We start from the raw sequence: 24,662 nt of genomic DNA, 5'->3' as shown, positions 1-24,662 counted from the left end.
GTTGTTGAAGTTAGCGTGTCAGCGTGTATTTCTGCCTTTTTAACTCACTCAGTACGGCCAGTCCTCTCTTCTCCTCTACACAGACCCCTCGGATGTCCAGTGGGTGTCTGAATGACCCAACCTTTAGCTTCCGTCGTCAGAATTGTGGTATTCTTTGTCAACATTCACCTCTTCAGTATAAGAGCCTTCCGCTTGCAATATTTTGATGATGGTAATTGGGGTGAAACGCTGTTAACGTCGTCTCTTTCGCCGTTCGTATGGAGAGAGTTTAGCATGTGCGTCCTTTCAAGATATCTGTGCTCTTCCAAAGTTTAGGTTTCGTTCAGGACACAACAGGTCATTTGACCGGTTCATCACAAAATCAGTGGGTTGGTTTAGAAAATAATGGTTCAGAAAAAAAAAAAATGTTCTTGTTCTCAGTGCACGAAACCCACATGCCAAAAAATTTTGATTTTGTACTTTGTCCATCACACCCACTGGTGTGTGAAATGGTATACATATATATTTATATATAAGTGTGTGTGTGTGTGTGTGTGTGTGTGTGTGACACAATATGTAGAGACCATGTGCTAACACTGCTGTGTCATGATGAACACAGCAAAGAACAGTAATTACTAAACTTTATTCTGAACGCTGAAACACTGCTTTGTGCTGACTGCTGTGGTTAGAGAACATCCACACCATGCTCCAGTTGATACAAAGGAAGACGAACGCCATAGCCGAATGGTTAAAGCATTGGACTTTCGATCTGAGGGTCCCGGGTTCGAATCACGGTGACGGCGCCTGGTGGGTAAAGGGTGGAGATTTTTACGATCTCCCAGGTCAACATATGTGCAGACCTGCCAGTCCCTGAACCCCCTTCGTGTGTATACGCAAGTATAAGATCAAATACGCACATTAAAGATCCTGAAATCCATGTCAGCGTTCGGTGGGTTATGGAAACAAGAACATACCCAGCATGCACACCCCTGAAAGCGGAGTATGGCTGCCTACATGGCGGGGTAAAAACGGTCATACACGTAAAAGCCCACTCGTGTGCATACGAGTGAACACAGAAGAAGGTCCAGTTGATACAAAGGAAGAAGTAGAAACAAAGAGAAAGCAGTAGAGCTGAAAGACATCAGATCTTTTGTGGAACTGTTACTTGTGTTTCTCTATTAGCATTGTTTTAGGAAAGGCCACCGTGAACTTGGAAGACCCTGCAAGCACTTCAAGGACACCTTGAAGACAAACCTCAAAGCCTGTGATATAGACATCGCTTCCTGAAAAACTGATGCCCTTGACTGCTCTCGCTGGAGGATGCTGTGCTCCAATGGCATAAAGACATTTGAAAACAAGAGAACGCTGGCCATTAAGGAGAAGCGTGAGCGAAGAAAGCAGGGCTCAACTTCTCGAGACGTTTTCCCTTGCAACACCTGTGGGAAGTGCTGCGCATCCAGAATTGGCCTCTTCTCCCACATCAGGACACACACTGACAGATAAGCCTGCCTGCCTACTCATCCGTCGGTCCGACGGGAGACTCTGTCAGGAAAGCATTTCAAGCACTTTCCTCTGCTTTGCGGGAATTCATATCTACACAGTTGCAAAATATCTCTAAATTAAAAAAAACAAAAAAAACAACAAAAACACCCTTGCCAGCCTAATGTACGGACCTGTTTAATACCGTTCTTATGTGTACACAAGAAAATGATTAAATGCACTTACCAATATTATGTATGCGAGTATGCCTAAGTTGGGTTACAGAAACACGAACATACCCCAGAATCAAAATATGGCTGGTTAAATGACAAAATAAAAATGGTCATGCACGTTAAAGTGTGCTTTTGCGTGTCATGATTGGATCTCAATTTTACTCGAAAGCACAACACTCTTACATATTATCAAGAAAGTAAATGCGAAAGCTGCCCACAAACATAGAAGAAATCTGTCGGATTCAGACTCTGCAGACACATAAGTTGCAACTGTTCTGAACACTCATTCAATCTTCAACTTTTTGAAAATTAAAAATCCTGATTGCTAAAACTCAAAACTCAACTCTGTCCGTCAGTACCTTTCTGTTGAAACTACTAAAACTTTTATTTCTGCTTTTGTGCTGTCACGAATTGACTACTGTAATTCTCTTCTCATAGGCTGTCCACAAAATATTCTTCAGCGAATTCAAAAACTTCAAAACAATGCTGCCCGTCTGACTCTCAGAGTCCCACGTACTGATCACATTTCTCCTCACCTCCGCACTCTACATTGGCTCCCCACTGAAGTGAGAATTAAATACAAAGTTGTGTGTCTCTGCTATTCTGCTTTCCACTCCGCAGGACCTACTTATCTTTCTGACCTTATCAGTGTTTACACTCCCACAAGAAATCTGCGCTCTTCCTCTGACTGTTACCTTTTGAAACTTCCTCATATCAATACAAGAACCTGTGGTGAACATTCTTTCTTCTTTGCTGCTCCTCACATCTGGAACAACCTTCCTTATCATATCCGTGCATCTGATTCTATTTCTGCTTTTCGCTCATCACTAAAGACTCATCTTTTTAAAACCTATCTATAAGTACTCTCAGCTTCCTTTTCTCCAACACCACCCATGTCAGCTCACTTTGGATGTATGTATAGTGGGAAAGGGAGAGTGTGAGCGGGGGGAGGGGTTTTTGAGAAAGAGTGGTCATGGATGTTTTATGTTACTTGTAATATTTTTCTTTCATGTAAAGCGCCCTGAGCTCTTAGTGAGAAAGGGCGCTGTATAAATGTACATTATTATTATTATTATTATTGATTGATTGATGTGGATACTTCTATAGCGTCTATCCTCGGTCAGAGACCAAGCTCTAAGCGCTTTACATACACAGGGACATTTGCACCACAGGCTGCCTACCTGGGTAGAGCCGACTGACAGTTGCCACTGGCCGGGCGCTCATCATTCGTTTCCTGTGTCATTCAATCAGATTTCAGACGCACACACATACACACTCAGACAGACATGTAACATTTTACGTGTATGACCGTTTGTTTGTTTTTTATTTACCCCGCCATGTAGGCAGCCATACTCCGTTTTCGGGGGTGTGCATGCTGGGTATATTCTTGTTTCCATAACCCACCGAATGCTGACATGGATTACAGGATCTTTAACGTGCGTATTTGATCTTGTGCGTGCGCATACACACGAAGGGGGTTCAGGCACTAGCAGGTCTGCACATATGTTGACCTGGGAGATCGTAAAAATCTCCACCCTTTACCCACCAGGTGCACCGAGATTCGAATCCGGGACTCTCAGATTGAAAGTCCAGTGCTTTAACCATTCGGCTATTGCACCCGTCAATTTATATTATCATTATAAAACCATTTTCCTCTCTGCACAGGTGATCCCGGACTACAAGAGCCAAGAATGGAACCCCCAGAAGCCCGACGACTACCAGGGCATCTTCCGCTTCCAGTTCTGGCGCTTCGGGCAGTGGACAGAGGTGGTGATTGACGACCTCCTGCCCACCATCAACGACCAGCTGGTCTTCATCCACTCCCAGAGTCGCAACGAGTTCTGGTCAGCTCTGCTGGAGAAGGCCTATGCCAAGTAAGTACGGTCCGTGGTTTGTAGAGTGAAGCTTGCTGTGATGTTCATTTACTGCTCATGAAGATGTTTTGTATTTGTAATTTTTTTTTTTTTTTTTTTTTTTTTAATCATCACAACAGATTTCTCTGTGTGAAATTCGGGCTGCTCTCCCCAGGGAGAGCGCATCGCTACACTACAGTGCCACCCTTTTTTTCTTTTCTTTTTTTTTGTATTTTTTCCTGCGTGCAGTTTTATTTGTTTTTCCTATAGAAGTGGATTTTTCTACAGTATTTTGCTGGGAACAACCCATTTGTTGCCATGGGTTCTTTTACGTGTGCTAAGTGGATTCTGCACACGGGACTTCGGTTTATCGTCTCATCCGAATGACTAGCGTCCAGACCACCACTCAAGGTCTAGTGGAGGTGGAGAAAATATTGGCGGCTGAGCTGTCATTCGAACCAGCGTGCTCAGATTCTCTCGCTTCCAAGGCGGACGCGTTACCTCTAGGCCATGCGCCTTTATGTATTTATCTATTATTTATTTATTTATTTACTTCTTTCTTCTTTTTTTTTCTTTTTTTTTTCTCAAGGCCTGACTATGCACGTTGGGTTATGCTGCTGGTCAGGCATCTCCTTGGCAGATGTGGTGTAGCGTATATGGATTTGTCCGAACGCAGTGACGCCTCCTTGAGCTACTGAAACTGATACTGATACTGTACTTGAATGGTGTGAGTGACGAGCCTGTGGATGTCCAGTTGATTTCCAGTCGGATGAATAAAGATATATTGTGTTGTGTTGCATTTTACTGTATCATTGCGTATTGTTCCCATAACCCCCCGACCCCCCCAGACAGTTTCAGTTTCAGTAGCTCAAGGAGGCGTCACTGCGTTCGGACAAAATCATATACGCTACACCACATCTGCCAAGCAGATGCCTGACCAGCAGCGTAACCCAACGCACTTAGTCAGGCCTTGAGAAGAAAAAAAAAGGTGAATAAATTATAGATAAGCTTACATAAATAAATAATAATTATGATATAAAAAAAAAGGTAGTAGTAATGAAAATAATAATAAAATAATAATAATAAGTAAATAAATAAGACAACAATGATGATAAATAAGCAAATAAATGTAAAACATGAAGACACATATTCACACATACACCCACACATGCATAACAGATATGCACCAAACATGCAGTTTCACAGATATGAAAGTACAGTCAAATACATATAAACGTACATGAGCTCCAACACACACACACACACACACACACACACACTCACACACACACATTACCCTTCACCTCCTCTACCCCCCTCCTTCACACACTCATTTCTAGTCTATGTATCGCAGCTTCCATGGCACACACACACACACACACACACACACAGATGAACGCTTACTTGTACAAGCACACACACACACGCCCATATCTCCCACCCCCATCCCCCCACACATATATATACAAATATATGTATATAATCCCGGACAGACTGTTTGGGAACTATGAGGCCCTGGACGGGGGCGAGCTGAGCGAGGCTCTGGAGGACTTCACGGGGGGTGTGGCCGACACCTTGGACCTGCTGAAGATGCAGGTGTCGGAGAAGGTGGAGGAGAGGATCGCGCTCTTCGCCCGCATGCAGAAAGAGATGGACCGCCACTCCCTCATGGCCGCCTCCATCCCGGTGAGGCCGTGCCCCCCCCCCCCCCCCCCCGGTGCATCTTTCTTTCAGCTGTTGTTGTCGTGTGTGTGATGTGATGTGATGTGTTGTGTTGTGTTGTGTGTGTGTGTTTGTGTGTGTGTGTGCATGTGTGTATGAGAGAGAGAGAGAGAGAGATTTTGTGTGCGTATGCGTGTGTGTCTGTGTGAGAGAGAGAGAGAGAACATGAATTATTGCTGTGAGTGATTGGTTTGTTTGTTTTGTTTGTTTGTATTTCTTTTTATCACAACAGATTTCTCTGTGTGAAATTCAGGCTGCTCTCCCCAGGGAGAGCGCGTCGCTACACTGCATCGCCACCCATTTTTTTGTGTGTTTTTTCTGCGTGCAGTTGTATTTGTTTTTCCTTTCGAAGTGGATTTTTCTACAGAATTTTGCCAGGAACAACCCTTTTGTTGCCGTGGGTTCTTTTACGTGCGCTAAGTGCATGCTGCACACGGGACCTCGGTTTATCGTCTCATCCGAATGACTAGCGTCCAGACCACCACTCAAGGTCTAGTGGAGGAGGAGAGAATATCGGCGGCTGAGCTGTGATTCAAACCAGCGCGCTCAGATTCTCTCGCTTCCTAGGCAGACACGTTACCTCTAGGCCATCACTCCACATGGTTAGGTGTTGGTGCAGAGTTATTCATGTAAGTTTTCACATGGAATGGTTTTTGTGTGTAACTTTTATTATCGTTATTGTTATTGATAACAGTTGTGGCGTTTCATGCGTGTCTGTCAAGTCAACTTTATTTTTACCCAAGAGAAATGAACATGTGGTTATGAAGCTCACAGTAATAATAATAATAATGATAATTGTTATTATTATATTTATATAGCGCTGTATCTTGTGCAGAGACAAATCAAAGCGCTTTCGCGCCAGTCATTCACATGCATGCATAACTCTAAAACTGGAAAAACTGAAGACAAGGCAGAGGCATGGAAGGGAGGCTATTTTGGGAAGAGGTGGGTTTTAAGACCAGACTTGAAAGAGCTGAGTGCAGAGACCTGATGAAGAGAAAGAGGAAGTTCATTCCAAATTGCAAGGTCCAGAGACAGAGAAAGAACATGAGGTGCATACTCAAAGACATGAAGCTGTGTTGCTCACAATGCGAACATGAAGTATACACTTTAAGAGACATGTACATGGTTAATTATTCATGGACATCACATAGACACTGTATCATGAGGGAGTCGCAATCTTTTCCATGTATCCCTATATGTATCTTTTTTTTTTCTTTTTTTTTTTTTTTTTTTGTAGGCGACATCCGCAGAAGAGATGGAAGCCACCACCAATGTGGGTCTGGTGAAAGGACATGCGTATGGCATCACCGCCGTGAAGAACGTGCATCTGGAAGGTTCTGGCCTCTTCCGCTTCTTCAACCGCGAGAAGCTGCCTATGATCCGCCTCCGCAACCCGTGGGGGCGTTGCGAATGGAAAGGAGCCTTCAGCGATGGGTGAGAACTGTGGCCATTTATTTTTATTTTATTGACTCACTTGTGTAAACAAAGTGAGTCTATGTTTTAACCCGGTGTTTGGTTGTGTGTGTGTGTGTGTCCGTGGTAAACTTCAACATTGACATTTTCTCTGCAAATACTTTGTCAGTTGACACCAAATTTGGCATAAAAATAGGAAAAATTCAGTTCTTTCCAGTCATATTGTTTAAAGCAATATTGCACCTCTGGGATGGGGACAAAAAAAATTTAAAAAAAGAAGCCTAATTATATGCAAACTGCATTTACTGTTATATTTATATTTTTTTGTATTCTCTAAACTTGGCACTTTGACCTCTTATTCTGACACAACAACAAGAGGAGTCATTATATTCATTTTTTGTTCAAACAGGAACTTCTTTTGCTAAGCATGGAATTTTTATTTATTTTGCAAACATTTTGGTGCAGATAGTAAAAAAGGGAAAGTACTCTGTAATTAATGCTAGGGGACTTAATTTATCACAAGTGAGTGTTGAAGGCCTTGCCTCTCTTGTTTTATTTATTTATTTATTTTTTTTTTTTTTTACTTACTTTTTTCTCAAGGCCTGACTAAGCACGTTGGGTTACGCTGCTGGTCAGGCATCTGCTTGGCAGATGTGGTGTAGCGTATATGGATTTGACCGAACGCAGTGATGCCTCCTTGAGCTGCTGATACTGATACTGATACTGTGCTCATTTGGGTTAGGTATGCATAGGTGTGTCTGTGTCATAGGTAACAAAATGGTTGGGTATGCACTGGTTGTCTGTGTCACACGTAACAAAATGGTTGGGTATGCATTGTGTTTCTGTGTCACGTGTAACAAAATGGTTGGGTATGTATTCTTTGTGTCACATGTAACAAAATGGTTGGGTATGTATTGTTTGTGTCACATGTAACAAAATTGTTGGGTATGCACTGGTTGTCTGTGTCACATGTAACAAAATGGTTGGGCATGTATTGTTTGTCTGCGTCAGATGTAACAAAATGGTTGGGTATGTATTGTTTGTGTCACATGTAACAAAATGGTTGGGTATGCACTGGTTGTCTGTGTCACATGTAACAAAATGGTTGGGTATGCATTGTGTACCTGTGTCATTTGTAACAGAATGGTTGGGTATGCATTGTTTGTCTATGTCACATGTAACAAAATGGTTGGGTATGTATTGTTTGTGTCACATGTAACAAAATGGTTGGGTATGCATTGTTTGTCTGTGTCACATGTAACAAAATGGTTGGTATGCATTGTTTGTGTCACATGTAACAAAATGGTTAGGTATGCATTGTTTGTGTGTGTCACATGTAACAGAATGGTTGGGTATACATTGTGTGTCTGTGTCGTGTAAAACAAATGTTTTGTGTGTGTGTGTGTGTGTGAGTGAACGCATGTGTATGCTGTGTGCTGGTGTGTGTGTGAGTGTGTGTGAGTGAACATGTGTGTATGCTGTATGCTGGTGTGTGTGTGTGTGAGTGAACATGTGTGTATGTTGTGTGTTTGTGTGTGTGTGTGTGAACACGTGTGTATGCTGTGTGCTTGTGTGTGTGTGTGTGTGTGTGTGAACACGTGTGTATACTGTGTGCTGGTGTGTGTGTGTGAACACATGTGTATGCTGTGGGCTTGTGTGTGTGTGTGTGTGTGAGTGAACACGTGTGTGTGCTGTATGCTGTGTGTGTTTGTGTGTGTGTGTGTGTGAACACGTGTGTATGCTGTGTGCTGGTGTGTGTGAGAGTGAACATGTGTATGCTGTGTGCTTGTGTGTGTGTGAGAGAGAGAGAAAGAGAGTGAACACGTGTATGCTGTGTGTGTGTGTGAGTGAACACATGTGCATGCAGTGTGCTGATGTGTGTTTGTGAGTGAACACGTGTGTGCTTGTGTGTGTGTGTGTGAGAGAGAGAGAGAGTGAACATGTGTGCATGCAGTGTGCTGATGTGTGTTTGTGAGTAACACGTGTATGCTGTGTGCTTGTGTGTGTGTGTGTGAGAGAGAGAGAGAGAGAGTGAACATGTGTATGCTGTGTGTTGGTGTGTGTGTGTCAGTGAACGCATGTGTATGCTGTGTGCTTGTGTGTGTGTGTGTGTGTGTATGTGAGTGAACACGTGTATATGTTGTGTGCTGGTATGTGTGTGTGAGTGAACACGTGTATGTTGTGTGCTTGTGTGTGTGTGTGAGAATGAACACATGTGTATGCTGTGTACTTGTGTGTGTGTGTGTGAGTGAACACATGTGTATGCTGTGTGCTGGTGTGTGTGTGTGTGTGAGAGTGAACACGTGTGTGCTGGTGTGTGTGTGTATGAGTGAACACGTGTGCATGCTGTGTGTTTGTGAGTGAACACGTGTGTATGCTGTGTGCTTGTGTGTGTGTGTGTGTGTGTGAGTGAACACGTGTGCATGCTGTGTGCTGATGTGTGTTTGTGAGTGAACACGTGTGTATGCTGTGTGCTGGTGTGTGGGCAGGTCCCCTGAGTGGCAGAAGATCACCAAAAGCGATCGTCAGAAAGTGGGTCTGACATTTGAAGAGGATGGGGAATTCTGGTAAGTGATGGAATTGGTGTGTGTGTGAGTGTCTGTGTGTGTGTGTGTGTGTGTGTGTGTGTGTGTGTGTGTTACTTGAAGGGTCCTGAGTACTGCCTGCATATTGTTCTATTGGTGTTAGGAAGGTTTTGTTGTTTGTATTTGTGTTTGTATTGTATTTGTATTTCTTTTTATCACAACAGATTTCTCTGTGTGAAATTCGGGCTGATCTCCCCAGGGAGAGCGCGTCGCTACACTACAGTGCCACCCATTAAAAAAAAATTTTTTTCCTGCGTGCAGTTTTATTTTTTCCTATCAAAGTGGATTTTTCAGCAGAATTTTGCCAGGGTTCTTTTACGTGCGCTAAGTGCATGTTGCACACAGGACCTCGGTTTATCATCTCATCCGAATGACTAGTGTCCAGACCACCACTCAAGGTCTAGTGGAGGGGGGTAAAATACCGGCAGCTGAGCCATGATTCGAACCAGCGCACTCAGATTCTCTCTCTTCCTCGCCGGACGCGTTACCTCTAGGCCATCACTCCACTTAGGTTAACTCTCTCCGTACACGCAGACACTGTTTTGATAGATGAACGTCAGAACCCCAGCACTGGAACACTTGGACCTAAATGGTACCAGACAATAGGTTGTTTAACTCTCTCCATACGAACGGCGAAAGAGACGACGTTAACAGCGTTTCACCCCAGTTACCATCATCAAAATATTGCAAGCGGAAGGCTCTTATACTGAAGAGGTGAATGTTGACAAAGATACCACAATTCTGAGGACGGAAGCTAAAGGTTGGGTCATTCAGACACCCACTGGACATCCGAGGGGTCTGTGTAGAGGAGAAGAGAGGACTGGCCGTACTGAATGAGTTAACCCCCTGACTGCTGAACCTTGGCGAAATGAAATCAGTCTGGATTGAGTTTGAAGTGAAGTTGATACTATGGTGTACCTTTCAATGGTGTCACTGATTTTTTTGCAGAACGAAAGTGATGCAGACTCAAAAGAAAGAAGTTCAAATACAGAACGGTGACTGTCATCCTGACATGTGAGCTCTGTTTTATCTCAGTGAGGTGACAGCCGTTCACTTACATCCTGACCTGTAAGCTCTGTCTTATCTCAATGAGGTGACAGCCCTTCACTGACATCCTGACCTGTAAGCTCTGTCATATCTCAGTGAGGTGACAGTCCTTCACTGACATCCTGACCTGTAAGCTTTGTCTTATCTCATTGAGGTGACAGCCCTTCACTGACTTCATGACCGATAAGCTCTGTGTTACCTCAGTGAGGTGACAGCACTTCACTGACATTCTGACCTGTAAGCTCTGTCTTATCTCAGTGAGGTGACAGCCCTTCACTGACATCCTGACCGGTAAGCTCTGTCTTATCTCAGTGTGGTGACAGCCCTTCACTGACATCCTGATTGTAAGCTCTGTCTTATCTCAGTGAGGTGAAAGCCCTTCACTGACATCCTGACCTGTGAGCTCTGTCTTATCTCAGTGAGATGACAGCCCTTCACTGACATTCTGACCTGTAAGCTCTGTCTTAACCTTAGTCAGGTGACAGCCCTTCACTAACATCCTGACCTGTAAGCTCTGTCTTTCCTCAATGAGGTGACAGTCCTTCACTGACATCCTCACCTGTAAGCTCAGTCTGATCTCAGTGAGGTGACAGTCCTTCACTGACATCCTGACCTGAAAGCTCTGTCATATCTCATTGAGGTGACAGCCCTTCACTGACATCCTCACCTGTAAGCTTTGTCTTATCTCAATGAGGTGACAGCCCTTCACTGACATCCTGACCTGTAAGCTCTGTCTTATCTCATTGAGGTGACAGCCCTTCACTGACATCCTGACCTGTAAGCTCTGTCTTATCTCAGTCAGGTGACTACCCTTCACTGACATCCTGACCTGTAAGCTCTGTCTTATCTCAGTGAGATGACAGCCCTTCACTGACATTCTGACCTGTAAGCTCTGTCTTAGCCTTAGTCAGGTGACAGCCCTTCACTAACATCCTGACCTGTAAGCTCTGTCTTTCCTCAATGAGGTGACAGTCCTTCACTGACATCCTCACCTGTAAGCTCAGTCTGATCTCAGTGAGGTGACAGTCCTTCACTGACATCCTGACCTGAAAGCTCTGTCATATCTCATTGAGGTGACAGCCCTTCACTGACATCCTGACCTGTGAGCTCTGTCTTATCTCAGTGAGATGAAAGCCCTTCACTGACATCCTGACCTGTGAGCTCTGTCTTATCTCAGTGAGATGACAGCCCTTCACTGACATTCTGACCTGTAAGCTCTGTCTTAACCTTAGTCAGGTGACAGCCCTTCACTAACATCCTGACCTGTAAGCTCTGTCTTTCCTCAATGAGGTGACAGCCCTTCACTGACATCCTCACCTGTAAGCTCTGTCTTATCTCAGTGAGGTGACAGCTCTTCACTGACATCCTGACCTGTAAGCTCTGTCTTAACCTTAGTCAGGTGACAGCCCTTCACTGACATCCTCACCTGTAAGCTCTGTCTTATCTCAGTGAGGTGACAGCTCTTCACTGACATCCTGACCTGCAAGCTGTCTTATCTCAGTGAGGTGACAGCCCTTCACTGACATCCTGACCTGTAAGCTCTGTCTTATCTCAATGAGGTGACAGCCCTTCACTGACATCCTCACCTGTAAGCTCTGTCTTATCTCAATGAGGTGACAGCCCTTCACTGACATCCTGACCTGTAAGCTCTGTCATATCTCAGTGAGGTGAAAGCCCTTCACTGACATTCTGACCTGTAAGCTGTGTCTTATCTCATTGAGGTGACAGCCCTTCACTGACATCCTGACCGGTAAGCTCTGTCTTATCTCAGTGAGGTGAAAGCCCTTCACTGACATCCTGACCTGTGAGCTCTGTCTTATCTCAGTGAGATGACAGCCCTTCACTGACATTCTGACCTGTAAGCTCTGTCTTAACCTTAGTCAGGTGACAGCCCTTCACTGACATCCTGACCGGTAAGCTCTGTCTTATCTCAGTGAGGTGAAAGCCCTTCACTGACATCCTGACCTGTGAGCTCTGTCTTATCTCAGTGAGATGACAGCCCTTCACTGACATTCTGACCTGTAAGCTCTGTCTTAACCTTAGTCAGGTGACAGCCCTTCACTAACATCCTGACCTGTAAGCTCTGTCTTTCCTCAATGAGGTGACAGTCCTTCACTGACATCCTCACCTGTAAGCTCAGTCTGATCTCAGTGAGGTGACAGCCCTTCACTGACATCCTGACTGTAAGCTCTGTCTTATCTCAGTGAGGTGACAGCCCTTCACTGACATCCTGACCTGAAAGCTCTGTCATATCTCATTGAGGTGACAGCCCTTCACTGACATCCTCACCTGTAAGCTTTGTCTTATCTCAATGAGGTGACAGCCCTTCACTGACATCCTGACCTGTAAGCTCTGTCTTATCTCAGTGAGGTGACAGCACTTCACTGACATCCTGACCTGTAAGCTCTGTCTTATCTCAGTGAGGTGACAGCCCTTCACTGATGAGCATACTTGTCGGCAGCAGTCAAAGGTTTAAAGTGAACTTTGGAAACAAAATGCAGGCTCTCAGCCATGGTTCAGGATGACGAATGTAAACTTAAAAGGTTCTAGCCAGAAGGTTGTAAAACTGAACTTTGCTAACTAACAAAACGACAAAATGTTGGCTTTTACCCAGGTTTCATGATGTCATTTGAAGACTTGAAGGTACTAGGCGATAAGTTGTTATTTATTTATTTGTTTTTTTTGGGTTTTTTTGTTGTTTTGTTTTGTATTTTTGTTTGTTTTTTCTCAAGGCCTGACAAAGCACGTTGAGTTTCGGTGTAGCATATATGGATTTGACCGAACGCAGTAACGCCTCCTTGAGCTACTGATACTGTTAAACTGAGTGCACTAAAAAAAAAAAGAAAAACCAACAACAAAAAACCCAACCAGAGGCTTTCCCTCACTCTTTCAGGATGACGTTTGAGGACTTCTGCCGGCACTTCCACCAGACGGCGCTGTGTCGCGTGGTGAACACGTCGCTGCTGTCCCTGAAGAAGACGTGGAGCGAGGGGGCGGTGCACGGGGCGTGGAGGGGGCCGGACCGGGCTGGGGGCTGCCCCAACCACAAGGACACCTTCCTGAAAAACCCTCAGGTGGGTACATAGACCACTACACCTTCCTGAAAAACCCTCAGGTGGGTACATGGACCACTACACCTTCCTGAAAAACCCTCAGATGGGCACATAGACCACTACACCTTCCTGAAAAACCCTCAGGTGGGTACATAGACCACTACACCTTCCTGAAAAACCCTCAGGTGGGTACATGGACCATGTAGTAGGCCTCCTTCGGACATGGCTGACCATGGATAGAGTATATCCGACCTAATGTCTAATGAGGCTGTCTGCTTGGACCAAGCAGCGTCGCCTGTGACTGTAGAGACCGATGCGAAAGGGACAGTGTCTGTTGCAGCGGTCACATGTGTAAGCTGATGCTGGTCTGTTGACTGCCGTCCCTTTTCTGCTGCAGCAGCTGACAGTTTGTCCTCACTAATCCGTGGCTGATTCTTGACCATACACCTTCCTGAAAAACCCTCAGGTGGGCACATGGACCATACACCTTTCTGAAAAACCCTCAGGTGGGTACATAGACCACTACACTTTCCTGAAAAACCCTCACCTTCCTGAAAAACCTACAGGTGGGTACATGGACCACTACACTTTCCTGAAAAACCCTCAGGTGGGTACATAGACCACTACACTTTCCTGAAGAACCCTCAGGTGTGTACATAGACCACTACACCTTCCTAAAAAAAAACCTCACCTTCCTGAAAATCCACAGGTGGGTACATGGACCACTACACCTTCCTGGAAAACCCTCAGGTGGGTACATGGACCACTACACCTCCTGAAAAACCATCAGGTGGGAACATAGACCACTACACCTTCCTAAAAACAACAACCTCACCTTCCTGAAAAACCCACAGGTGGGTACATGGACCACTTCACCTTCCTGAAAAACCCTCAGGTGGGTACATAGACCATTACACCTTCCTGAAAAACCCTCAGGTGGGAACATAGACCATTACACCTTCCTGAAAAACCCTCAGGTGGGAACATAGACCATTACACCTTCCTGAAAAACCCTCAGGTGGGAACATAGACCACTACACCTTCCTGAAAAACCCTCAGGTGGGTACATAGACCACAAGACCTTCCTGAAAAACCCTCAGGTGGGTACATAGACCATACACCTTCCTGAAAAACCCTCCGGTGGGTAGACCACTACACCTTCCTGAAAAACCCTCCAATGGGTACATAGACCACTACACCTTCCTGTAAAGCCCTCAGGTGGGTACATGGTCCACTACACCTTCCTGAAAAACGCTCAGGTGGGTACATGGTCCACTACACCTTCCTGAAAAACGCTCAGGTGGGAACATAGACCACTACACCTTCCTAAAAACAACAACCTCACCTTCCTGAAAAACCCACAGGTGGGTACATGGACCACTTCACCTTCCTGAAAAACCCTCAGGTGGGTACATAGACCATTACACCTTCCTGAAAAACCCTCAGGTGGGAACATAGACCATACACCTTCCTGAAAAACCCTCAGGTGGGAACATAGACCATTACACCTTCCTGAAAAACCCTCAGGTGGGAACATAGACCACTACACCTTCCTGAAAAACCCTCAGGTGGGTACATAGACCACAAGACCTTCCTGAAAAACCCTCAGGTGGGTACATAGACCATACACCTTCCTGAAAAACCCTCCGGTGGGTAGACCACTACACCTTCCTGAAAAACCCTCCAATGGGTACATAGACCACTACACCTTCCTGTAAAGCCCTCAGGTGGGTACATGGTCCACTACACCTTCCTGAAAAACGCTCAGGTGGGTACATGGTCCACTACACCTTCCTGAAAAACGCTCAGGTGGGTACATAGACCACTACACCTTCCTGAAAAACCCTCAGGTGGGAACATAGACCACTACACCTTCCTGAAAAACCCTCAGATGGGTACATAGACCACTACACCTTCCTGAAAAACCCTCAGGTGGGCATATGGACCGTACACCTTCCTGAAAAACCCTCAGGTGGGTACATAGACCACAACACCTTCCTGAAAAACCCTCAGGTGGGTACATGGTCCACTACACCTGCCTGAAAAACCCTCAGGTAGGTTTATGTACTACTACGTCTTCTTGTAAAAACAAAACAAAAGCAACCTCAGGTGGGTACATGGACCACGACTCCTTTCTGAAAAACCACACAGAAGAATTGTTCACCAGATTCTTCCAGGTCTGCGGGTTGTGTGTCTTCTTCTTCTTCTGCGTTCACTCGTATGCACACGAGTGGGCTTTTACGTGTATGACCGTTTTTACCCCGCCATGCAGGCAGCCATACTCCGCTTTCGGGTGTGTGCATGCTGGGTATGTTCTTGTTTCCATAACCCAACGAACGCTGACATGGATTACAGGATCTTTAACGTGCAGATTTGATCTTCTGCTTGCATATACACACGAAAGGGGTTCAGGCACTAAGCAGGTCTGCACATATGTTGACCTGGGAGATCGGAAAAATCTCCACCCTTTACCCACCAGGCGCTGTCACCGTGATTCGAACCCGGGACCCTGAGATTGAGAGTCCAACGCTTTAACCACTCGGCTATTGCGCCCGTCAGTTGTGTGTCAGAGCCTTTGGTGTCAGCAGATGGTTTTCCCTGACCGTTCTGCAGTCTTGTCAGTCCCCCTTTTTTTTTTCTTTTTTTTCTGTTTTCCCCTCTGTTTCCTTCCAGTATTTTATGGTAAGTTTTTTCAAACATGTCTTGTTTATTTTTGCAGTATTTCTTTGACGTGGAAGACGATGACGAGTTCATGATACAACTGATGCAGAAGAGCCGTCGAAACAAAGATGGCTGCATGAACAAGACCATCGGCTTCACAGTTCTGAAGGTGACAAGACTTACGGTGGTGTTTGTATTTGTATTTTGTATTTCTTTTTATCACAACAGATTTCTCTGTGTGAAATTCGGGCTGCTCTCCCCAGGGAGAGCGCGTCGCTACACTACAGCGCCACCCATTTTTTTTGTATTTTTTCCTGCATGCAGTTTTATTTGTTTTTCCTATCAAAGTGGATTTTTCTGCAGAATTTTGCCAGGAACAACCCTTTTGTTGCCATGGGTTCTTTTACGTGCGCTAAGCGCATGCTCCACACGGGACCTCGGTTTATCGTCTCATCCGAATGACTAGCGTCCAGACCACCACTCAAGGTCTAGTGGAGGGGGAGAAAATATCGGTGGCTGAACCGTGATTCGAACCGGCGCACTCAGATTCTCTCGCTTCCTAGGCGGACACGTAACCTCTAGGCCATCACTCCACATGGTGATGTTTCTTTGTTCAGAAAAGTAGAAGACGCATTGATTCACCAGACTGATTCAGAGCAGCTGAAGGCGTTGTGATTGAGAGAGAGACTGACGGGAGAGCGGGCTTGATGTTGATGATGAACGCAGGTGATTGTTGGCCAATGATGCTGTTTTTTTTTTTTTTTTTAAATTTTATTTATTTATTATTTTATTTGTTTATTTATTTATTTATTATTATTGACTTACTTGACTTATGCCTATAGCTCCGCTCGGGAACAAAGGGCCGCAACAGCACTCCTCCAACGGACACGGTTTGGGGCGATCCTCTTTATCTGGGCCCACGTCATTCCGGCTGCCTTCACTTCAGTGTCCGTACTTCTTCTCCAAGTCTGCCTGGGTCTGCCAACTTTGCGTTTGCCTTGGGGGTTCCAGTCAAGTGCCTGGCGAGTGATGTTGAGTGGTGACTTGCGCAACGTGTGGCCTATCCACCCCCACTTTCTCTTTTTGATTTCTTCTTCTATGGGTGCTTGTTTGGTTCTGTCCCAGAGGTCTTCATTTGAGATGATTTCAGGCCACCTGATGTTCAGAATGTTGCGCAGGCATCTGTTGACAAATGTCTGGAGTTTGTTCCTGTTGGTCTTGGTAGTGCACCATGTCTCTGAGCCGTACAGCATGACTGACTTGACGTTGGTGTTAAATATTCTGATCTTGTTGTGAAGTGAGAGGGCTGAAGATTGCCAGATGGGTCGGAGAGTTCTGAAGGCGTGTCTCGCTTTATTGATGCGGCTCTTGATGTCATCGTCTGCTCCACCATCCTTGCTCACTACGCTGCCCAGATATGTGAACTTTTCCACTTCTTTGATCTCTTCCTGCTGTAATCGGACTGGGTCTTGCTGCTTGTTGTTGATGCGTAGGATCTCTGTCTTTCCGATGTTGATCCTGAGGCCGGTCTTCTCTGCCTCTATTGCGACGCGGTCTAACTTTTCCTGTGCGTGTTGTTTCGTGTGGGAGAGGAGACTGATGTCGTCCGCGAAGTCGAGGTCTTCCAACTGTTTGGTGAAGGTCCACTGGATGCCGGTCTTCTGGCCTGCTGTGGATTGCCGCATGATCCAGTCCACCACCATCAGAAAAATTGTCGGAGACAATAGGCAGCCCTGACGTACACCGGTTCGTACCTGGAAGGGGTCAGTCAGCTTTCCCTTGTGTATGACTTGGCAGGTGGCGTCCTTATACAGTTGCTGGATGATGGCAATATATTTTAGAGGAAAGCCGTAGCGCTGCATTAGTTTCCATATCACCTCCCTGTCCACGCTGTCGAACGCCTTCTGGAAGTCCACAAAGACGCTGTACAGGGAGGTCTGCCACTCCAAGGACTGTTCAATAATAATTCTCATGGTGGCAATGTGGTCCGTGCAGGATCTGTCTTGACGGAAGCCTGCCTGTTCATCTCGCAGGGTCTTGTCTAAGGCGGTCTTCAGCCTGTCCAAGATGATTCTTGTCAGCACTTTTCCAGGTATTGACAGAAGCGTAATCCCTCTCCAATTGCTGCATGATGACAGGTCGCCCTTCTTTGGAAGTTTAACGATGTAGCCTTTCTTCCAGTCTTGTGGTACTGCTTCTGTCTCCCAAATCTTCACTAGCAATGGGTGCAACATGTCAGTCGATGTCTCAATATCTGCTTTCAGGGCTTCTGGTGGTATGCCATCTGGTCCTGCTGCTTTTCCAGACTTAAGGGACTTGATGGCTTTCATGGTCTCCAGCTTCGTTGGTGGGTTGATGTTAACATCCAATAGCTCTACAGCCGGTGTCACGTCAGGGGGGACTGGTGGTGATGGTCTGTTCAGGGTATCTTTGAAATATTCTGTCCATCTTGCTCTTTCTTCTTCTTTTCCGGTGATGATTTCTCCGTTCTTGTCTCTAACAGGTCTAGTGGGGTTACTTGTTCTTCCCGACAGAACTCTGGTGATCTCGTAGAGTCTTTTCATGTCTCTCTTTCCAGCTGCAGTCTCAGCTTCCTCCGTGAGCTGGTGAATGAAAGCTCGCTTGTCTTTCCTGGCACTCTTTTTCACTTGTCTGTTGGTCTCCCAGTAGAGTGCCTGCAGCTCCTGCCTCTCGTCTTGGTTCTGAGCCAGGTTGATCTTCTCCTTCAGCTCTTTCCTATTGGTGATGAGCTTCCATGTGTCAGGTGATAACCATTCCTTGTGTTCCCGTGTCTTCTTGCCCATTACCTTGTTGCACGTTGATGTCCAGATGTTGAGCAGTTCATGCCATTGGTCTTCCACAGTTTCTTCTGTCAGTCCTTCCAGTACGCTGAACTTGTTCTTCAGTTCAACTTTGTATTCATTCACCTTCGCTTTGTCCTTCAAGCTGTAAACGTTGTATTTGAAGGCTGGTCTGTCTGCCTGGTCTTTGTAGGCCTTGAGCTTGGTCCGTATCTCTGCTACAACAAGATGGTGATCTGAGGCTGCATCTGCGCCCCGTCTAGCTCGCACATCGTGAAGACTTCTTCGCCATTTTCTGCCGATGGTGATGTGGTCAATCTGGTTCTCTGTTTTTCCGTCTGGTGAAACCCATGTAGTCTTGTGGATGGTCTTGTGTGGAAAGACTGTGCCTCCGATGACGAGGTCATTGAAGGTGCAGAAGTCGGTGAAAAGCTCTCCATTCTCGTTCTGTTCTCCCACGCCGTGCTTGCCCATGATGAGCTCTTTTGCGGTGTTGTCTGCTCCTACTTTGGCGTTCATGTCTCCCATGATGATCTTCATGTCTCTCTTTGGCACTCTATCGATGGTTGCCTGGAGCTGATTATAAAACTCCTCCTTGTCATCTGCGCTGGCTGCATTTGTTGGAGCGTAGCACTGGATGATGGTGACCTTTCTGCCCTTAGAGTTGTATCTGGCCAGCAGCATCCTCGGTAACACGGGTTCCCAGGACAGCAGTGCTCGCGCTGCTTCAGATGTCATCAGCAGTGCTACTCCGTGTGTGTGTGGCTGGCCTTCCTCCTGTCCAGAGTAGATGATGGTGTCTCCATTTAACAGCCTTGTCTGTCCGGTTCCATTCCATCTCGTCTCGCACAGTCCAAGGATCTTGAGGTTGTATCTATGCATTTCTCTACTCACTTGTGCTGTTCTTCCGGTCTCGTATAGGGTTCGGATGTTCCAGGTCCCTATCCTGGTCTTGCGCTTGGTTGTCAGAAGAGTTTTCGGTGCACTGGCTTCCTGAAGGCTTTCACCAGCTCGCGTCATGAGCTCTACTTGAGAGGACTCTTCCTCAACCATGCTGTTTTTGGTATCTGCTGTTGCGGTTTCTGTAACAGACTTTTTTTTTTAAAGAATTGGAGTATTAGCCCTATTCTAACCCCCAACCTGGAGGACCAGTGAGCGCCCTTCGTCTGGTCTCTACCCCTTGACCTGTCTGGCTTGGGTGGCCCTACCAGGAGACGAATCTCCCGCCAGCATAGCTCTCGCAAGCCCCCGAGCCACGGCAAGGCCGCACTCATTGTGGGGGGATTTATTATTATAATTTTTGTTATTTTTACTTTTTTTATTTTTTTTATTTTATTTTTATTGTTATTTATTTATTTTATTTTATTTTATTTTTATTTCTTTCTTTTTTTTTCTTTTTTTTGGGTTTTTTTTATTTTTTTTTTTTACTTTATTTATTTTATTTTATTTATTTTTATTGTTATTTATTTTTATTTTTATGGGTTTTTTTTTTCTCAAGGCCTGACTAAGCGTGTTGGGTTACGCTGCTGGTCAGGCATCTGTTTCAGTGGCAGATGTGGTGTAGCGTATATGGATTTGACCGAACGCAGTGACGCCTCCTTGAGCTACTGTATACTGATACTGATACTTTTAGCTGTGTTCAACCTTGACCTTAGAGTAATGTATTTTGTGAGTGGTCAAAGTCATCAAGGCTTCAAAACCCTCACTGTGTGAGAAAATTTGTATTTGAATTTGTATTTCTTTTTATCACAACAGATTTCTCTGTGTGAAATTCAGGCTGCTCTCCCCTGGGAGAGCGCGTCACTACACTACAGCGCCACCCTTTTTTTTTTTATACTTTTTCCTTTGTGCAGTTTTATTTGGTTTTCCTATCAAAGTGGATTTTTTTTTACAGAATTTTGCCAGGAACAACCCTTTTGTTGCCATGGGTTCTTTTACGTGCGCTAAGTGCATGCTGCACACAGGACCTCAGTTTATCATCTCATCCGAATGACTAGCGTCCAGACCACCGCTCAAGGTCTAGTGGAGGGGGAGAAAATAGCGGCGGCTGAGCCGTGATTTGAACCAGCGCGCTCAGATTCTCTCACTTCCAAGGCGGACGCGTTACCTCTAGGCCATCACTCCACCACTCCTTGCCTTGAAACTTCTGACAGAAACCTGGCATAGCAGCCGGAAAGCCTGTCCGTGTGTTTGCATACACTTTGTGAATGTGAAAGAATTCCAACAACTAGAGAGTTGCCCTTGGCTAGATTTCATAATAAAGTCCATTATAATATTCATGTGTGTGTAGGTGTGTGTGTATGTGTGCATGACTGAAGCTTGACTAAATGAAAGAGGAAGCAATTGATGAAGGCACCTCTCAGTCGGCTCTACACAGGTAGGCAGCGTGTTCAGTTGTGGAAACAATGCCGTGTTTGTAAAGCGCATACAGCTGGGTCTCTGACCGAAGATGGGCTTTTTCCGATCTCCCAGGTCAACAACATATGTGCAGACCTGCCAGTGCCTGAACCCCCTTCGTGTGTATATGCACGCAGAAGATCAAATACGCACGTTAAAGATCCTGTAATCCATGTCACCGTTCGGTGGGTTATGGAAACAAGAACATACCCAGCAGCATGCACACGCCCCGGAAACGGAGTATGGCTGCCTACATGGTGGGGTAAATAAACAAAATGGTCATACACGTAAAATGTTAAATGTTACATGTTTGTCTGAGTGTGTAGGTGTGTGTGCCTGAAATCTGATTGAATGACACAGGAAACGAATGATGAGCGCCCCATGGCAGCCGTCAGTCGGCTCTACCCAGGTAGGCAGCCTATTGTGTAAATGACTCTGTGTTTGTAGAGCGCTTAGAGCTTGGTCTCCGACTGAGGATAGGCGCTATATAAGTATCCATATCAATCAATCAGTCAATCAGTAAGTATCTATATCTGTTAATCAGTTAGTCAAAAAGAGGAGGATAGCAGAACGGTTAAAACGCTTGTCTTCCAACACAGTGTCGATCAAGGTCTGGGTTCAAATCCCGGTCTTGCCCTTTCTGTTCTCCCAAATTTGATTGACCAGGGGGATAGGAAAAATCTCCACTCTTTACCCACCCACCAGGCGCCGTTATCGAGATTCAAACCCGGGACCCTCAGATTGAAGTTATTGTGGTTCCCCCCCCACAGGTGGAGCTGAACCGGCGGTACCGACTGCACGATGTGGGCCTCCAGGAGAAGGTGACGTCCACGGTGTACCGCGACAGTCGTTCCATCTTCCTGCGGCACGGCCCCGTGAAGAAAGGTCGCTACGTCGTCGTGCCCTCAACCTTCGACCCCAACCAGGAGACCCAGTTTCTGCTGCGGATCTTCACCAGCGCTGCCAACAACTTGACGTGAGTGGCTGGTTTTGTTTGTGGTGTGGGAGGGGGTGGGTGTTGGTGTGTGTTTGTGTGTGGGTATGTGTTGTGTGTGTGTGTGGGTGTTGATGTGTGTGAGTGTGTGTATCAAACAAACCACACGGTCCTGAGATCAGAAACATCTTTGGTCCTGAAACTAACCTCAATGTCCTGTGATCAGAAACATCTTTGGTCCTGTAACAAACCACAATGTCCTGCGATCAGAAACATCTTGGTCCTGAAACAAACCACAGTGTCCTGAAATCAGAAACATCTTGGTCCTGTAACAAACCACAGTGTCCTGAAATCAGAAACATCTTTGGTTCTGTAACAAACCCCAATGTCCTGCGATCAGAAACATCTTTGGTCCTGTAACAACCCCCCGTGTCCTGCGATCAGAAACATCTTTGGTCCTGAAACAAACCCCAATGTCCTGCGATCAGAAACATCTTTGGTCCTGTAACAAACCCCAATGTCCTGCGATCAGAAACATCTTTGGTCCTGAAATAAACCCCAATGTCCTGCGATCAGAAACATCTTTGGTCCTGTAACAAACCCCAATGTCCTGCGATCAGAAACATCTTTGGTCCTGAAATAAACCCCAATGTCCTGCGATCAGAAACATCTTTGGTCCTGTAACAAACCCCAATGTCCTGCGATCAGAAACATCTTTGGTCCTGTAACAAACCCCAATGTCCTGCGATCAGAAACATCTTTGGTCCTGTAACAAACCACAATGTCCTGAAATCAGAAACATCTTTGGTCCTGTAACAAACCCCAATGTCCTGCGATCAGAAACACCTTACCTCCCCTCTCACATGGAACTGACAGATGGATCGACACACTTTTCACAAGAAGCGTTACCTCCCCTCCCACAGGGAGCTGACTGATCAAATGGTTACCTCCCCTTCTACAGGGAACTGACTGATGGAATTGACTAACTTTACACAAGGCACATTACTTCCCCTCCTATATTGTATTGTATGACATAAATGTACGCGATCGTGCCTTAATTTTAGCCCGATCTCCCAGTCGAACTATATAATTATGTGACCTGGTTGAAGACAAAATTTGACAGAAAACAAGAACGCCAGAGAATCGACAGACAGACAGAAAATACGGGAAAAAAACTTAGCTGTATGAAGAGCACAGGAACAGGAATCAAGATGGCTGCTGGAAAAAAGAGGGCGCTAGCCAGTGGGACAAAGGGGAGGTTACCTACTTCCGGGAGGTTATCGGCCATAGTACTTTCGTTTTCTCCGCATAGGCGGATAGTAGTTTGCACAGGACAGGAATGTCAGACCCCTGCTGGAGTCTGCACTAGTTGGGTCACAGTTAAGTATGTTATTTAAACATAATTTTAGATAGAAAATTTCCTTTATTACCATCGCCATTATCACTATCAGTCCTACCTCCTGCATCTGGTCCTGAGCGTTGATGGCACGCAGCACGTTTTTCTTGCTGCTGTCCTGCACCTCCCCGCCCAGCGTGAACTCGTCCAGCATGAAGTAGGCCTTCTCAAAGTTGAAGATGATGTCCAGCTCACACACCTGGAGGGACAGCATTCACACACACACACACACACACACACACACACACACACACACACACACACACACACTGCTGATACATCATCCACGTCAGGCAGAGTGTTCAACTGCCTCACAGCAATCACCATCTATTGTATTGTACTGTATTATTGCATTACTTTTTTTTTGTGACAACATGTTTCTCTGTGTGAAATTCAGGCTGCTCTCCCCAGGGAGAGCGCGTCGCTACACTACAGCGCCACCCATTTCTTTTTTTGTATTTTTTCCTGTGTGCAGTTGCATTTGTTTTTCCTATCAAAGTGGATTTTTCTACTGAATTTTGCCAGGGATGGCCCTTTTGCTGCCGTGGGTTCTTTTATGCACGCTAAGTGCATGCTGCACACAGGACCTCGGTTTATCGTCTCATCCGAATGACTAACTGTTCTCATAGGGAACTGACTGATGTAATGATACACTCTCAACCAAGCTCATTACCTCCCCTCCCACAGGGAACTGGCTGATGAAATGATTACCTCCCCTGCCGCAGGGAACTGACAGATGAAATGATTACCTCCCCTCCCACAGGGAATAGACTGATGAAATGATTACCTTCCCTCCCACAGGGAACTGACAGATGAAATGATTACCTCCCCTCCCACAGGGAATAAAATGATTACCTCCCCTCCCACAGGGAACTGACTGATGAAATGATTACCTCCCCTCCCACAGGGAACTGACGGAAGAGGCTCCCAGGAGACCCTGGTGGAAGTGCTGTGGGAAAAAACCGTCCATGGTGACCCAGGTCAAGGTCATCCGGGCCGCAGGACTGGAGAAACAAGACTCACGTAAGTGACAGGACGTGTGTGTGTCGTCTGTTGTGTCCGACTTTGGAATGTGATTGGGCATGTGTGTGTAGTCAGTCATGTCC

At 45.8% G+C, this 24,662-nt stretch overlaps 1 protein-coding gene across 2 annotated transcripts in view; it reads left to right on the top strand.

Annotated features, from left to right (window-relative positions):
- The window catches only part of LOC143275281 (calpain-5-like), a 50,844-nt gene that overhangs the window by 12,989 nt on the left and 13,193 nt on the right, over positions 1-24,662 (top strand). For both annotated transcript variants that reach the window (XM_076579264.1, XM_076579265.1), the window contains exons 4-11: positions 3,357-3,565; positions 5,038-5,230; positions 6,507-6,703; positions 9,172-9,249; positions 13,208-13,388; positions 16,087-16,197; positions 21,997-22,202; positions 24,464-24,579. In XM_076579264.1, coding sequence (XP_076435379.1) covers positions 3,357-3,565; positions 5,038-5,230; positions 6,507-6,703; positions 9,172-9,249; positions 13,208-13,388; positions 16,087-16,197; positions 21,997-22,202; positions 24,464-24,579 — 1,291 coding nt within the window. The remainder of the gene's footprint in view (positions 1-3,356; positions 3,566-5,037; positions 5,231-6,506; positions 6,704-9,171; positions 9,250-13,207; positions 13,389-16,086; positions 16,198-21,996; positions 22,203-24,463; positions 24,580-24,662) is intronic.

The sequence above is a fragment of the Babylonia areolata genome, chromosome 30, assembly GCF_041734735.1.
Source record: "Babylonia areolata isolate BAREFJ2019XMU chromosome 30, ASM4173473v1, whole genome shotgun sequence".
Classification (NCBI taxonomy): domain Eukaryota; kingdom Metazoa; phylum Mollusca; class Gastropoda; order Neogastropoda; family Buccinidae; genus Babylonia; species Babylonia areolata.
This window is presented reverse-complemented; position numbering and strand designations above follow the sequence as displayed.